Source organism: Peromyscus leucopus, chromosome 8b (genome assembly GCF_004664715.2).
Source record: "Peromyscus leucopus breed LL Stock chromosome 8b, UCI_PerLeu_2.1, whole genome shotgun sequence".
Classification (NCBI taxonomy): domain Eukaryota; kingdom Metazoa; phylum Chordata; class Mammalia; order Rodentia; family Cricetidae; genus Peromyscus; species Peromyscus leucopus.
In genome coordinates this window covers 87,319,625-87,334,089 of record NC_051086.1, presented here as the reverse complement: position 1 = coordinate 87,334,089, position 14,465 = coordinate 87,319,625, and the positions used below count along the sequence as shown (strand labels likewise).

The 14,465-nt window shown below is 45.6% G+C and overlaps 1 protein-coding gene across 1 annotated transcript; it reads left to right on the top strand.

Annotated features, from left to right (window-relative positions):
* Positions 1 to 306: 306 nt before the first annotated feature.
* Mettl2a (methyltransferase like 2A) lies at positions 307 to 13,521 on the top strand. Its single transcript, XM_028882702.2, has 9 exons — positions 307 to 436; positions 562 to 653; positions 2,708 to 3,057; positions 4,507 to 4,556; positions 5,238 to 5,298; positions 6,383 to 6,522; positions 7,268 to 7,374; positions 11,598 to 11,663; positions 13,158 to 13,521. Exons 1-9 carry the CDS (start codon positions 327 to 329, stop codon positions 13,334 to 13,336), a joined length of 1,155 nt encoding a protein of 384 aa, XP_028738535.1. The 5' UTR covers positions 307 to 326; the 3' UTR covers positions 13,337 to 13,521.
* The last annotated feature ends 944 nt before the right edge of the window (positions 13,522 to 14,465 follow it).

Sequence of the window (14,465 nt, the reverse complement as noted above, 5' to 3'; positions counted from 1 at the left end):
CCCTGTCTCCTCACACTCAAGGCTTTCCTGGAGGGAAACTGGGGGAGCCTGCTGGGGTTCCAGCCCTGGACCGGGCTCAAGGAGACGGGCTCTCACTTCCTCCCGGTCCTGCACGCCCATCACGCCTGGAATCCAGCCAACTCGGCTGCTGCCTCCCCAGCTCCCCAGCTCCCCGGCGAGGGCTTCCGTCAAGCGCCCCGCGAATCGCCCCGCCCCGCCCCGCCTCCCGCTTTTCCCGCGCAGACACCGCTTCTACCGGAGGGGGGGCGTGGTCCACCGGAAGTCCTTACGTTATGGAAAAGAAGGGTGCTTCCGTCTCCGGTGTCATGGCGGCGTCCTCCCCTGAAGGCGTGCCGGAGACCCAGGACGGGAAAAGACGGCAGTTCGGGAACCGGTTCCTGAGCGACCCGGCGCGGGTCTTCCACTACAATGCCTGGTAACTGCCCCGCCCCTTGGGGGCCCGGCTCTCGCCTCTCGGGGACGGAAGTTCCCGCGCCAGCGACTTCCCGGGCCGCAGCCGGCACACGAGGGCTCTAAGCTCTGCCTGTTTGGTTTCCGCAGGGACAATGTGGAGTGGTCAGAGGAGCAGGCCGCGGCGGCGGAGAGGAAAGTGCAGGAGAACAGTTCCCAGCGGGTGTGCCCGGAGAAGCAAGGTGCGCTCGGTTTTTCCCTCGGTGGTATCCACAGCCGCCAGTGCAGGACGCGTCTCCAGGAGGGGAGAAAAGAAGTGCGGCCACCAGGATCCCTTGTCACTACTGGCCTGGTGAAGAACTCGGCATAGAACCGGACGGGGAGGGGACGAGCCAGGAGGCAAAGGGGCTGCTTTCTAAGAAAATCTTGGTGGACCGTGGGGTTGGGTTTTCTACGTCTTTGCGGTTTGTTTTCGGAGGTGAACCGTTCTTGTTTTATTTTCTAGTATCTGCGTTTTTAGATCATGTTGACGTGGCTGGCCTGTGGCAACCACACAGTCGTTCCTTCACTTTAGCGTAGCTTCTACAGTTGACGTTCTGCTGGGGAGTTTCCATTAGAGCTAGATTGATGTGGTCAGATCCTAAATACTGTTGGAGGAGAGGATTAATGGCTGATACATCTTTTCCTGAGGTAACAAGTTTGGGAATTTGGGACTTCTGCCAAAGAAAGATGAGTGTAGCGGAGTGGAAATGAATCTGGTCAAAGAAAAAAAAAAGAGGCCCTTCCTGAAGACAAGAATAATTTCATTATAAAATATCTCTAAAACTAAAACTGGTTGGCTCTATTTCTAAGAGGCATTTGAAAGTAAAACTGAAAGAGTTTCTGTGTAGTAGTAAGGTCCCAGTACAGACCAGGCATGTACCTCCTAGGATGTAGAAGTGATGTCTCTAGCAAGGTAGAGGCCGGAGGACAAGTAGGGTCAAGATCATCCTTGCTGTGTAGAGTTCCAATCCAGCCTGGGCTACATGAGACCTTGTGTCAAAAATAAATATGCGTATGTATGTATTCCAGTTGCAAAATAGGCGCCCTGCATTGTTTGACAAACACTAGATAAAGCAACATAGAATTGAAAGAAATTTTGAAAATCACGTAGCCCAATATCCTCTTTTTACAGTTAAAGAACCGGTTAGCCAAGTGCAGTGGTGCATACCTATAGACTCAGCTGCGTGGGAGGCTGAGGCAGGAGGATCACTGAATTGGAGGCCATCCTGGGCAACAGGGTGATCTTGTCTTCAAAAAAAAAAAAAAATTACACTTGGACCACAGGGCATTAAGTGCTTTGCATAGAGGTAAGCAGTCAGTGGTGGAATCCCATTTTTTATTCTTTCATTCAGTCAAGTCAGAGTTTTCATGCTGGCAAAAAGCCAAGAAACAGCCCACACTTACTAGTCTCTAAACTCATCTAAACTCTTACTTCAGGAAAGGAGTTTTGCATCGTTTAGTTTGCTATTAGCTGTTTTTCCATTTCTAGTGTTCATTAGTAATCTTGATTTGGTCCTGGCCTCCACATTCTAAAAAGCAAGAACATACCTTCCAAAGAGTTGCATGGATGATAGTCATTGAATTTATACAAATGTCCAAAGGACCTGAGACATTTAGTTTATAAATAAAAAATTTACAAGGGAAAATAATTACCACAGATAACAAAGGATCTGTCTATCCCTGACAAATAGAACCTTGAAACCAAGAATAATTAGATTTTTGGGTGTGTGTGTGTGTGTGTGTGTGTGTGTGTGTGTGTGTGTGTGTGTGTGTGTTGCAAGGGGTTTGCTTAATTTCACAATATTTCTGTAATGGAGGGCCATCCAAAGATGTAGAAGGAAAATGATAGGTAGCTAAACCTGTGTGATAGTTCTACCAGAAGCTGGGAACCCTGGGAATGAAAAGTGAGTGGCATTAATGTATGATAGATGGGTAACAAGACAATAACCTGAGAAGGTGTTCAGTTCTAAGAATGACTCTTTGTTTGTTTTTGAGACAGGGTTTCTCTGTGTAGTCCTGTCTGTCCTGGAACTCGCTCTGTAGACCAGGCTGGCCTCAAACTCACAGAGATACCCCTGCCTCTGCCTCCCGAGTGCTGGAATTAAAAGCATGCACCACCACCGCCCAGCAAGACTGATTCTTAAGGATACTTTTAGGATAAAGTGACATTTGATAAAACAGGACAATTGACATTAGATATAAATAAAACATTTGAGACTGATTCTTAAAATTCTTTCTTAAATACTATTTACAGTTGATTATGAAGTCAATGCCCATAAATACTGGAATGACTTCTACAAAATTCATGAAAATGGATTTTTCAAGGATAGACACTGGCTCTTTACTGAATTCCCTGAACTGGCACCTAACCACAATCACCTGACGGATTTACCCTTGGAGAGGCAGAAGAGTGAGGTCTCTAAATGCGGAAGCAGCCAGGATGGGCCTGGCTTGATAACAGAGCAGCACGGGTGTTCTTGTACCAGCCAGGGATGTGAAACTCAGCTGCCTCCTGTGGAAGAGACTGTAATTCAGAAGCTCGGGCACCTAGAAATGTGTGCTGATGAATTTCCTGGATCCTCAGCCACCTACCGAATACTTGAGGTAACTTTGTATTTTCCTAATAATGGAGTTAGTGAGGATGGCCATTTTATATGCAAAGTAAGACTAGAAAGGATAACCCAGATTGTCGTCTTTCTGTTGAAGCAGACTAGATTTGAGCCTCATGTCAGCCTGGAATCATCTCCATGTTCATTTATTTATTGTTTCTTTTTTTTTTTTTAAACTGGGAAAATGCCTAGGCAGGTCCTATAAGGGAAGTGCACAAATAAATAGTGTGTACCAACTTCACTGGAAGCTGCTTCTACAGCTAGTACAACTTGGAATTAAGTCTAATGCCATGGGGCATGCTTGCTGGCAATTGAACCCAAGTCCTCACACGGCAGGCCCTTCACCACTTAGCTCATCCTTATTACCTCCTGTGAGATATCCCATAGCCCGTGTCCCACCTAGAGGATTGGGAGCCTCTTGGTCTTGTAGCTGTAAGGAACTTTGAGGTGGTATATGTAAAATGGCTAAGAAGTGTGTCTGCCACATAGCCCTCTGGTAAATATTTAGTTTTCATTGCTTCGGAAAGCACTATATTTAGCACAGTGTTTCTATGCAGATGTTTCAACCCAGCCTGTTGTAGAGGCAAGGGGGTCCTTATGCTAACAGATAAGCACTAGAGGAACCTGGAATGTTGGCATTCAGGGTTGTTCCTTCAAGGGAAGGAAGGCAGTGTCTGTTACCAGCCCAGAAGGCTGGGAGCAGAAGTGGTTAATAGCATGGTGACCCCGGCTGAGCATCCCCTGACCCTTGTGGTTAGCTTGTTTTTCTCACTCATCTTTAAGGTGTCGTGTGTACTTTACAGAGAGTTTCGATGTACTCATGTTGGATCTTTATTTAACTTACTTTGTTTCTCACAGAGATTTATACAGCTTTATTGTGCATGTGGGATTGTCACCAGAAAAGTTTCCACCCAATTGTGCTGTGCTTAGATATGCCTAAAATAAACCACTCAGGGTCAGACTCCCAAAGTTTGAAGCAACACCAGCTACTTGGTGGTGTTGAACTGAACTGGCTTCTCGCCTCCCAGATTGTCTCTGCTGGCCATGGAGGTCACAGAGACCATGCAGTCCATCTTTCTAATAGTAGTATAGTGAAGTTCATTAGGAAAATAGTTATCTATAGGGCCTTCTGCTAGAACTCAGAAAGTAAAACTAACCCATGCTTTTTTTTAGACCAGCTTTCTTCAGCCAGTGAAAGCCTGTGTTCTTGCCTTTTACTATCCTCTGTAATTATAGTCCATGAGGGATAAGGAAATGCCATGGGTTCTTTTTAGTTCTGGTCACTGTACTTTTACTAGTACAGTTCTTAAAACCCCAGCACTTGGGAGGCTGTGGCAGAAAAACCATAAGTGATATACCAGTCTGGACTCTTTAAAAAAGAAGAAGGTGGGAAGGGGTTTTTAATGAACTACTTTTGGGACTAATGGTTTGTTTCTGTCTGCAGGTTGGTTGTGGTGTAGGAAATACAGTCTTTCCAATTTTACAAACTAACAAGTAAGTATATTGTCAGATTTGCAGGACAGCAAAGAGGAAAAGTGAGAGTTTGCTCCTGGAAGCATGAGTTATGTGGAATTTAGATGGCTCTGTTGCCCACTTAGGGGTGGGTTTAGTTTAATGTTTAGTGAAATTAGAGTTAACACCAGCTGCAGTGCTAATCTGTGATGCCTTCCTCTGAGGGGCCTAAAAGATGTTGTTTCTCTCTGAGCTCTGGAGGAGCAATTGATGTCAGAGTCTCAGTAACTCTTCAAACGAGAGTGTTTCAACCTCTCTGTAATTGCGTAGGTGCTGGGATCTGAACTTTGGTCTTCATGATTGTGCTGCAGGCACCTTTAATTTAACTACTATGGCTGTGCTGGTCTTCATGATTGTGCTGCAGGCACCTTTAACTACTATGGCTGTGCCATTTAAGTGAGATTACTGGAACCCACTTGATGTGATATTTGCTTAGAAGTGACAGGGTTTCTTACTGACGGTTTGATAAACTTAGTATTAGCCATATCCACAGGACCTAAAAGAAGACAAAGATCACAGAATTCTAACCAGCATGCTGGGTGTTGTGACTGATAGGTGCACTGAGTGAATGGTATTCTTTGTCGTTTGACTTTGCTTCTCTGTAAAGAGAACCGACATGATCCAGTTTGTGTCCTAATTACTGTTGTTTTCTGCCTGCCTCAGTGACCCAAACCTCTTTGTGTACTGCTGTGATTTTTCTGCCACTGCTGTTGAACTGGTCAGGGTAAGTACAGTGACTCCTGCGGTAATCTCCACTAATTAAAGGGAAGGGGGGTCTCCTAAAACTTGGTTCATTAACTCTGTTACTGTGGCCTGAAAGTTTAGAAAGTTAGCGAAGCAGCCTGGAATACAGAGCCAGGCAAGAATGAACTTGGGCATCTAGATCTATGTAAAAATTTTAAGTTATGTGTATGTGTGAGTATGTCAGCGGGACCAGAGGCATTGGATTCTCTGGAGCTGGAGTTACAGGCATTTGTGAGCTGCCTGTGTGAGTGCTGGGAATCAGATTCAGGTCCTCTGCAAGAGCAGTGTGCTGTGCTCTGAACTGCTGAGGCATCTCTCCAGCCCCATCTCCAAACATGTTTGTCCTGTCTCGTGTACCTCATGATGACCTTGAGCTTGCTGTGTGAGTCTTCCTGATCCTTCTCTGCTTCTCAAGTGCTAGAATTTCAGGCATGCACCATGACTAAATTTTTTGTTTGTTTTGTTTTGTTTGTTTTTTTATTTTCTTTTATTTTTCTTTATTAAGAAATTTTCTACTCACTCCTCATGCTATCCACAGACCTCCCCCCTCCTCCTTCCTCCCATCCCCCAGCTCTCTTTCCCAAGCCACCCAGCATCCCCACATCCCCCAAATCGAGGTCCCCATGGGGAGTCAGCAGAGCCCAGCTCACTGAACCTAGGCAGGTCCAAGCCCCTTCCCACTGCACCAAGGCTGTGCAAGGTGTCACACCACAGGCACCGGATTCCCAGAAGCCTGCCCATGCTTCAAGGACAGATCCCGATCCCCCTGCCTGGGTGCCCCCCAAACAGTTTGAGCCAACCAACCATCTTCTGTGTCCAGAGGGCCTAGTCCAGTCCCATGGGGGCTCCACAGCCACCAGTCCACAGTTCATGGGCTTCCACTAGTGTGGTCCGCACCATGACTAATTCTGATTCTTACACTCTGGGTGCCCTGGAAAACCTCTTCATGGTGACTAGAAGTCAGTTCTTCAGCTGGGAGTAACAGTAGTGGCATCTGAAACAAGGTCAGCTTCTCTTTGTGCTGTGTCCACCTTTCTGACCGATTTATCTCTCCACCTCTGCAGACAAATCCAGAATATGATCCTTCTCGATGTTTCGCCTTTGTTCATGATCTGTGTAATGAAGATCAAAGTTACCCAGTGCCCGACCACAGTCTTGATGTCATTGTCCTTATATTTGTTCTTTCAGCAATTGTTCCAGACAAGTAAGTTTTAGGTCCCTTAACCAATAGCCTGCCTGAGAAGAAACTTTAGTGTGAAGACCTTAAACTCCAGTTATGCCCAAATTAGAAAGGGTTTCCTCACGTCTGATAGACATAAGAAGCCACAGAACTGGAGTGTTGGCGTCCACCTTCTGTTTCAGCCTGTAACCTCTGCCTGCTGGCTATGGACTGGCTGCTGCTTTCCCTGTTGGGAGCTAATGACATTGCCTAACGGAAGTAGCCCAATTTTCCTCTAGATTAGCAATAAAGTTCTGACCTCACAGGAGTGTGGTAAGACTTTGAAATGTTTTGTGGGGTCTGGAGAAATGGCTCAGCAGTTAAGAGCACAGCACACTTTGACTCCGTCCTCCTGCCTCAGCCTCCCAAGAGCTGGGGTAGCAAGCATGTACCATCACACCAGCAACTTTAAATTCTGAAGGAGAGTTTTTCATTCAACAAAAAGACATAGTTGATCAGAGTTTGGGACAGATGAGTCATGGGTATTCCCTACACTGTGTGGTCAGGGCTCCCAGAGAGCTACAGGAGCATATGGCAGGCGTGGCAGTCACGGGGCCAGGAGGAAGTGAGCCCCACTTAGTGCTTGGAATATCCACCACCATGTGACACGTAGGGCTGGCTTTTACTATTGATGTCAGAGTTAGCAAGTGTGTTGGTTTGGGGTTTGTGCTATAGGGGAGGAAATGCCATCCTTAGGGACACTTAAGCTTCATTCCTTGCTGCCCTGCAGGATGCAGAAAGCTATCAACAGGCTAAGCAGACTCCTGAAGCCTGGAGGGATGATGCTTCTTCGAGACTACGGCCGCTATGACATGGCTCAGCTTCGGTTTAAAAAAGGTATGTATGGAGAGCTGAATCAGTGCTGTACTGGTTCAATTTCCAGTACCCCATGGCATGTCTCAACTAACTCCAGTTCCAGGGGATCTGATGCTCTTTTCTGGCCTCAGCAGGCACCAGGCATGCATATTGTACAGAGATACACATGTAAGCAAAATATACATAAATTTTTTTAAATATATAAAAATGCCAGCTGATGATAGCACATTCCTTTAATCCCAAAACTTGGGAGGCAGGTGGATCTCTGTGAGTTCAAGGCCAGCTTGGTCTACAAAGCAAGTTCCAGAATAGCCAGAGCTACACAGAGAAACCCTGTCTTGAAAACCCAATCAATATATACATATGGCTAGGCTTGGTGGCATATGACTTTAATCCGAGTACTCAGGAGGCAGAGTCAGGAAGATCTCTTGAGTTCAAGTCCACCTGGTGGTAAGTTCCAAGTCAGCCAGGACTACACAGTACCATACTGTCTACAAAAAAAAAAAAAAAATGTAAGAGTGTGTGTGGGCTAAGGCATAGTATAGCTCATTGGGTTTCTGTTGCTGCTATTAAACACCATGACCAAAAAGCAAGTTGGATAGGAAAGAGTTTATTTGGCTTAACATGTCCACAGTGCTGTTCATCATGGAAGTCAGGAGCTCAAACAGGGCCTCAACTTGGAGGCAGGAGCAGATGCAGAGGCCATGGAGGGGTGCTGCTTGCTCCTTGTGGCTTGCTCAGCCTGCTTCCTTATAGAACCCAGGACCACATATTCAGGGATGGCTCCACCCACAATGGGCTGGCCCCTCACCCATCAATCACAAATTAAGAAAATCCGTGGGATTAAATGCATGTACCACCACACCTGATTTAGAGCCTGATCTTATGGAGGCTCTTTCTTTCTTTCGGTTTTTTTTTTTTTTTTTTTTTTTTTTTTTTTTGGTTTTTTTGAGACAGGGTTTCTCTGTGTAGTTTTGCACCTTTCCTGGAACTCACTCTGTAGCCCAGGCTGGCCTTGAACTCACAGAGATCCACCTGCCTCTGCCTCCTGAGTGCTAGGGGAGGCATTTTCTTAATTGAGATTCCCTCCTATCAGATATCTATAGCTTGTGTCAAATTGACATAAAACTAGACAGCCCAAGTGCCTACTTAGATACATAAAGCCCTGTTTTGATCCCTCAAATGACATAAAACCAGGCGTGTATACACCTGTCATCCCAGTGCTTAGGAGGTAGAGGCAGGAGGGTCAGTAGTTCAAGGTTGTCCTCAGCTACAGGACCTGTCTCAAATAAGTTTATTTTCCAAAGATACTTTGCCACTTAAGTAAAAAAATGAGTTTGCCAATCAGACTAAACATGTAGTAGAAAGGTGGGTTTTGGGTTTTGGTTTTGGTTTTTCAAGACAGGGTTTCTCTATGTGTAGACCTGGCTGGCCTTGAACTCAAAGAGGTCCACTAGCCTCTGCCTCCCGAGTGCTAGGATTAAAGCCATGTGCCACCACCGCCTATCTGAAAGGCAATGGGTTTGTGTTTGTTTGTTTGTTTTAAGAAAATAAGCGGGTGGCGGTGGCCCCAGCCTTTATTCCCAGCGCTCAGCAGGTGCATCTCTGAATTCAAGGACAGCCTGGTCTACTGTTCGAGTTCCAGGACAGCCAGAGCTACACAGAGAAAAACCTGCCTCAAAAAGAGAGAGTGAGAGAGAAAATATGAAGAGGTTGGTCTAATCTGGGTATTATAGTCTTTTAACCATAACAGCCACTTTAGCAAAGTTAATTTTAGAAGTACTTAATTTATAAATCATTTTAATAAATGTGGAACAGCAGAGCCGGACTGTATATGCCGGTAATCTCAATACTTGGGATGCAGAAGCATGGGGAGCAGAAGTTCAAGGCCCTCCTCAAAAACACACTGAGTTCCTGCCCAGTATATGCATTGACAGTATGTCTTTTAACAAAGGGACTGGGGAGATGGCTCAGCAGTTACAAACACTTGTTCTTGCAGAGGAGCTGTGTTTTGGTCCCCACCACCCACGTGGCAGTTCCAGGGGGCCAGATGCCCTCTTCTTGTCTCCACAAGTTCTACACACGTGTGGTAACCATTACATACAGTCAGGAGCGCGCTCGCACATGCACATAAAATAAATAAATTTTTGTTGTTTTTCTTAATAAAACATGAAAAAGGGCTGGAGAATTGGTTCAGTGGTTAAAAGTACTGGCTGCTCTCCAAAGGGCCCAGGTTTGGTTCCAGGCACCACATGGTGGCACACAACTTTCTGTTCTTAGAGATGTGATGTTCAGTTCTGGTCTCCAAGGGCAAAGTTAATTTTAGAAGTACGTGCACACTGCGACAAAAACACCCATAACATAAAGTAGTGTGTGTGTGTGTGTGTGTGTGTGTGTGTGTGTGTGTATACATATATATTTTTTAAAGGGAAAATATAAAATGAAAAGACATAATCTTTTCAAGTTCATAACAAGTTAAAAGACATAATCAGGCTTGGTGGTGCATGTCTTTAATTCTAGCATTTGGACAGCTAAGAGACAATATTTTCATGAATCCTAGGCCTTATCAGAAGTTAAAGTAAAATCAAGAGAGTTAGATACATAGCTCAGTAGCAGAACACTTGGTCATGTTGAAGCCTCTGGTTGTTCCCAGGACACAGGAATGGTTTCAGTTTGAGGGGCCTGCCTGGGAGTTTAGCTCATAGTAAAGTCCTTCCTAGTATGTGCAGTGCCCTCAGCACCAAAAAACAAGTTAGTCAGCAGGTCGCAGGGTAAGAAGACATTTTCAGTGTTGAGGACAGATAAAATCTTAATATTTGTGTTTGTCAAGGGGCTGTTATGAACTTGATAAGGAAAAGACCCATAACCCACCCAAAAAACTAACAGTTCACAGAAGAGTGTATGTAAATGACCAATAAACAAAAGTTCATGGAAATAAAAGTAAAAAGATAATTCTTCTCAACCCAGTTCAAGGAAAGAGCTAGATGCTTCCATTTATGATAAAAATACAAATTGCAGCCAGGCAGTGGTGGCACACGCCTTTAATCCCAGCTCTCAGAGGTAGAGGCAGGTAGATATCTGAGTTCGAGGCCAGCCTGGTCTACAGAGCAAGTTCCAGGACAGCCAGGGCTACACAGAGAAACCCTGTCTCAAAAAAACAAGCGCCCTAATATTTATTCAGTTCATTAGTCTTTGAAGAAGCTCTGCTGGTGTAAAGTAGGTATAAACAAAACCTTGTAAATTGAATGCCTGTGGATAAGGGGTGCTAGCTTTAAGATGGTTCCCACAGTTGGTTTTGGAGAGGTTTCTAGTCTGTATTTCTAGGTGATATAATCAATGTGCAGATGATCATTTTAACCCTGATTGTTTGAATAAAAGTTCACTGGGAGGAAATAAATGTTATCATATGTAAACTGTTAAGAACATGTAGGGGAATTGCAGGCAGGTTGTAAGACTGGAGAAGGATTGTCTGCTTGAAAACAGTGAGTTCTGCCGGGTGTGTTTGTGGACCCAAGAGGGAGCCAGGCGAGTTTAGTCAAGAGTCAGTTACACTGGTTATTGTTTTCCTTTGAACAGAATTTCTAGGCTGACTGTGGGGGGGGGGGGCAGTCTAGAACTCAGCTGGGAATCACATTATAATCTAATACTATTTTTCCCCCTATGGTGCTGCTCTTTGCTGAAGTGCTGTGCCTTTATAGGAAATTGCAAGTTCCTGTGAAGTATCATGTGTCACCAAAATGCACATCTGGGTTTCTGAATACCTAGTGTTGACAGGAAGGTGCTGGGAGTTGAGATGGGGTCTCACTCTATCCTGGATGGCCTGGAACTCAATGCCAGTCCTGCCTGAGCCTCCCAAGTACTGGGATTATGAGTATGAACCACCACACTTAGTACTAAGTACTGGGATTATAAGTATGAACCACCACACTTAGCCTGTTGCACATTTGCTAAAGTGATGAAATTCAAAGTACTCCAGGGACTGGAGAGAGGTCTCAGCTGTTAAGAGCACTTCCTGCTCTTGCATAGGACCTGGGTTCAGTTTCCAGCACCCACATCAGACAGCTCACAACTTCCATAACTTACTAATCCAGGGAATCTCACACCCCTGGACTCCATCGGCTTCGTGGTACAGATAAACTCATTCAGGTACAAGCCCATATATAGAAGCTTGAAAAATAAGAAAACTTTTTCTTTTTTCTCTTTTTTAAATGTATTAATGTATCTGTTTTTGTCGTGTAACTTAGGTCAGTGTCTCTCTGGGAATTTCTATGTGAGGGGTGATGGCACCAGAGTCTACTTCTTCACACAAGGTATGGATGATGTTCTTTATCCGTGCTAAAGGCAGGCGGTACGCCAGCTCAGGTAGACGGTTACCTCCCTTTCTAAGTCCCTGGTCTCTACCCTGCCCGTTATCCCCCGAGCTGTCGCTGTCCCGACACCTGGCAGGTGCTGACCCTGGTCAGCTGCTCTCCTTTCGCTTGTGCTGCCCACAGTGGGAACCGGCCCTCTGCACCAGGCTGTGCTGCGGTACAGCTGTGCGGGGGAGTCGTCGTCGTCCCTTGGCTCCAGGTGACCTGGACCTGCTCTGCCCAGTCACAGGCTTCACCCTCCACCAGCACGTTAGGAATATTCTTAGGCCCTTTGTCCAGTCACACATATACTGAGCCTTCAGCTACATAGCATTGAAAATTGTCTGTAAAAACATGTCAATTTTTGCCTGTAGTTTTTGTGTTGGGGGTTGTTGCTCTTTTGAAACAAGTCTCCCTGTGTATCCCAAGCTGACCTTGAACTTGCAGCCCTCCTCTATCACCTTGCCAACTACTGGTGTTACAGGCTTCCTTCACCCCCATTGGCTATGCTTTTTTTGTTTTTTAAGGTTTATTTTTATTTTATGTGTTAGTTTTGCCTGCATGTATGTCTGTGTACCACATGCATGCCTGGTGCCCTCAAAGGCCAGAAGAGGGTGTTGGAGGCCCTGGAACTAGAGTTGTGCAGATGTTCTGAGCCTCAGTGTGGGGGCTGGGACTGGATCCTCTGGAAGAGCAGCCAGTGCTTTAACTGCTGAGCCATCTCAAAGTCGCTCATGTAACTTTACAGGGTTTGTTGGGCCCTTGGGGGCTTTTTAAAAACTGGACTAGTAGAGAGGGCCTGGGAGGACAGGAGGAAGGGAGGGGAAACTGATTGGGCTGGAAATTAATTGATTAATAAAAAAAAATTTTTAAAAAGCTGAACTAGTGGCATGGAGACGTGTGCTTGTAATCCCAGCACTGGGAAAGGAGACAGGAGGATCCCTGGGGCCTGCTAACAAGCCATTCTAACCTCCTTGGTATGTTCCAGGCTAGGTCAAGGGTGTCCTCTGACCTCCACGTGCATACGCACCCACATACACATGAGCACAAAAGCACATCCTGTAGCTTTCGCCTTCTTAAAACTCCTCCCCATTGTAGGCCTTCCTCCTCCAGGGCTTTGGTACCCAGACCTGGACCTGCCATTGCATTGCAAACTGTCACTGCAGGAGTGAGGAGCCAGTGCTGCCGAGGCCTCTTGACAAGCACTGACCAAGTTGTCGCAAAGCTCCCGTTACCGTGGAAAGTCATCAGCAAACTGCCCTTTAATACACAGGGAGACTTGTTTCAAAAGAGCAACAACCCCCAACACAAAAACTACAGGCAAAAATTGACATGTTTTTACAGACAATTTTCAATGCTATGTAGCTGAAGGCTCAGTATATGTGTGACTGGAATAAGGGACTAGAGAGATGACTCAACAGGGAAATCCGTAAACATCTGCTCTTTCCAAACCAGATGAGCTGCATGCACTCTTCACCGCTGCGGGTCTGGAAAAGGTGCAGAACCTGGTGGATCGGCGCTTGCAGGTGAACCGAGGCAAACAGCTGACCATGTACCGAGTCTGGATTCAGTGCAAATACAGCAAGCCTCTCCTGCCCAGTGCCAGCGGAGAGGTGTCCATGCCTCACACATGAGGTCATCATGTTTCGGGGCTTTTGTAAGGAAACGTCTGTAAATGGCAGCTCGTTGATGGTGGACAGTCTGGGAATCCAAGGATCTCAGACCTTAAACCAGGAACAATTACTTTCTATTAACATTAACAATTGTGTTTTTAATTGATATTAAATTAATACCATTAATATATACTTTCTCAAGTTCATCTTTTTATGATTATTATTACTATTATTTAGTGGGGACAATGCTGTGATAAATGTGTGGTATTCAGAGGACAGCTTGCCTGAGTCAGTTCTCTCCTGTATGTTGCTCCTGGGGTTCAAACTCAGGCTTGGCTGCAAACACTCTTGAGTTTTTTCCCAGCCCTCAATTTTTGTTTTTAGATTTATGTACCACATATACAGTGTAATGTCTGCATGTATGCCTGCGGGCCAGAAGAGGGCACCAGATCTCACTATAGAGGGTTGTGAGCCACCATGTGTTGCTAGGAATTGAACTCAGGACCTCTGGAAGAGCAGCCAGGGCTTTTAACCGCTGAGCCATCTCTCCAGCCCTAGGCACTCAAATTTAAATACCTAGAATTTTGTGTATAGGAAACTCACTCTGCAACCAAAAATGACTTTGAACTCCCGCCTTCACATCATGAGTGATAAGGTTAAAAATGTTTGCCAACACATTTGTTTTAGGAGATAAGAATAAAAAAATAAGGGACTAGAGAGATGACTCAACAGTTAAGAGCACTGGCTGCTCTTCCATAGGACCTGGGTTCAATTCCCAGCACCCACACAGCAGCTCACAGCTGTTTGTGGCTCCAGTTACAGGGGCCAGACACCCATGGCAAAACACCGATGCACATCAAATAAAAATAAATAAATTTTTTAAAAAAAGAAAAAAAACAAGATTGGCCAAGTATGATGGCTCACAGCTGTAATCCCCACAGGTGGAACGCTGAGGCATGAGGATCCCTGTAAGATCAAAGCCAGCTTGGACTATAGTGGGAAACTGTCTCAGAGGATTGAGAAGATGGCGCATTTGTAGAGCACGTGTTTAGGATGCACAAGCCCTGGAGCCAGAGGCCTGGTATTATGTAACTGATCCCAGCACATGGGAGTCTGAGATAGGAGAATTGCCTTAAGTTCAAGGCCAGCC